A 2,500-nucleotide genomic window follows, 5' to 3' on the forward strand; every position below is an offset into this window, starting at 1 on the left:
TGACGATGATAAGGATAAAGACTGGATAGTTATGAATGAGGTTGCAGAAGTTGAAGAGGAAAAGAGCTTGATTAATGAATTAATTTTGCAAGAGGAAAGATCTGCTTCAGAACAGGGCCTTCAAGAGCCAACAGCGAAGGAGGGTTCTGATGAGAGCGTGTATTATAAGAGTTTGATAGATGCTGTAGCCATGGAGTATGGTGTAAGCAGTGATGACTCGGAGGAAGGAGAAGAAGATTGGCATGAAGATGATAGTGATAAAATGGGTGATGAAGAGATCACCTCTCACAGTAGTCAGGTCCTTAGGGTTGGCATCACTGACCTTGTCCCAGATAAAACAAAGGACTTCTCAAAGCAGAACAAAAAATATTTAGAGAAATCTCGAGAGAAATACCACAGGGAGAAAGTTGTAAATAAGGAAGGTAAAGTGTCATTTAAGTGCTTGAAATGTAATGAAGAGTTTGATATGCGAACTCAACTAAATGAACATAGGAAGGTACATACACGGAAAATTAGGATGTATGAATGCAACCACTGTGATAAGGTGTTCAATGATGCAAGAAAGTATTATTCTCATTTGGCTTTCCATGATCGGCTTTTTGAGTGTCGCTCATGTGGCCGTAGATTTTCACTCCTTGGTAACTTGAAAAAGCACATTACTATACACCAAGGAGCTCCAGATCAAGTTTGTGATGTTTGTGGTTTTCAGACCCTAACATCAGATCAGTTAAAGCTCCACCAAGAAGCCCAACATAGTGGTGACCACATACGCACATATACTTGTAAGTGCATCCACTGTGGGAAGGAGTATGTTAGAGAAGAGGCCTTCCATCAACATATAAGCAAAGGTCCTTATGTTTGTAGCATTTGCAATGAATCTTTAGGCTGTGAATTCCAGTTGCAGAAACATGTCCGATATCAACACAACCAGTGTGTATGTGAATATTGTGGAAAGTCTTTCAAGAAAAATTCACTTATACATCATATAAAATTAGTTCATAAGGAAGGTAAAGTTCAGTGTCCACACTGCCCCAAGAAATTCACTTACCGTTGCAAAATGCTTGCTCATATTGATGCCAATCACTCCATAGATAAAAAGTATAAGTGCAATCATTGTAGTTATACAGCTCGAACTGTTAATACACTTAATTTGCATAGGCGTAGGTCTCACATGGATCCAAACAAGCTTCGGAATTATGTATGCAAAATTTGTGGCCGGAAATTCTTCTTACCCTCTAAACTTACTCTGCACTACAGAACACATACAGGTGAAAAACCTTTTAAGTGCCAAACTTGTGGTAAAGGCTTTGCTGCCAAGTATAATATGATGGAGCATGAAAGATGTGTGCATGGTGAACGCATACAACTCAAACACCCTGATGGTAGTACCACTGTGCGTGTTGTAAAGCACCGCCGAGCCCCAAGAGCCCCAGGGCGCAGGTGTGACCTGTGTGGTGTTGACTTCCCTTCATCCTCTGCAATCCTGCAACACATGAGCGAAATACATGGGGCAGAGGCTTCTGTAGATGATGCTCTAACGAATGTAAGAACAAATATCAAGGTTGAAGGTCGGAGTGAAGAGGCAAACAGAGAGAAGTGCATGGTTGTTGACAGCCAGTATGAAGTAATGGCTGGCAGTGAAGATGATATCATACTAAGCTCTTCATCTGGCATGGTGAGCATCCGTGCAGATGCCATTCCAGAGTATGCCACTCATGTGGAGATTGATGGCATTGAGTATCAAGTAGTTCGTCAATAAATTGTTATAATTCTATTCTCTATAAATTATTTTTTTATTTCAAAATTAGAAAAATCAGATGTGTCTTTTATAAAGTTTCTTCATTATCACTGGGTGTATGTTTTAACCAACTTATTTGTGTGAATTGAAAAAGTTTTTGTTAATGGAGTCTTTCATACCCATATTAGATTTATTTCAGAATGTAAGAAATGGCAGTATGGTATGCAATATGTGACAGTGAAGTGTACAGAAATAGTTTGTTCCACATAAAAATGAGATACTTATCAGTTTTATTTCTTCAAACCACTTTCAGATTTGAAATTATATTAATTAATTAACAATTAATTCAGATACATCTACTCATGTGAGTGAATGAATAATGGTAATATTGAATAACATACTAGTAAAATTGTAACTATTAAAGTTCTCTGATCAAAAAGTAAATGCAAATCAGGGAACTGAATAAATGGAATAAAATGTGTCCTGTAGAAGAGACAATTTTGAAGTATTCAGGGATGATTTACATAAAGAAAAGAGGATCTGTAAGCATATTTGAAATGAAACTGTTTAATTAAGATTAATTTTTAATGCTCAGAAACAGGCATTTCACTTTATGTAACTAGATAATTATTACATTTTTTTAATACACTTCACTTGGAGCACAATTCGTCATATGGCAATTATTGCTGTAATGAATATTTACAAATTGAAGCAAACTAATGGGTGTTATTTTTTTTTACGAAAAAGATCAATTGCACCCTC

General features: G+C 36.8%; 1 protein-coding gene across 1 annotated transcript in view; it reads left to right on the forward strand.

Moving 5' to 3' along the window:
- The window catches only part of LOC113823017 (zinc finger protein 846), a 28,708-nt gene extending 26,686 nt beyond the window's left edge, over positions 1-2,022 (forward strand). The window contains exon 3 of the mRNA XM_070118311.1: positions 1-2,022. This exon is cut by the window's left edge and continues 331 nt beyond it. Within this exon, the coding sequence (XP_069974412.1) occupies positions 1-1,759 (1,759 nt within the window). The 3' untranslated portion in view covers positions 1,760-2,022.
- Positions 2,023-2,500: the final 478 nt, after the last annotated feature.

This window comes from Penaeus vannamei, chromosome 41 (genome assembly GCF_042767895.1).
Source record: "Penaeus vannamei isolate JL-2024 chromosome 41, ASM4276789v1, whole genome shotgun sequence".
Classification (NCBI taxonomy): Eukaryota; Metazoa; Arthropoda; class Malacostraca; order Decapoda; family Penaeidae; genus Penaeus; species Penaeus vannamei.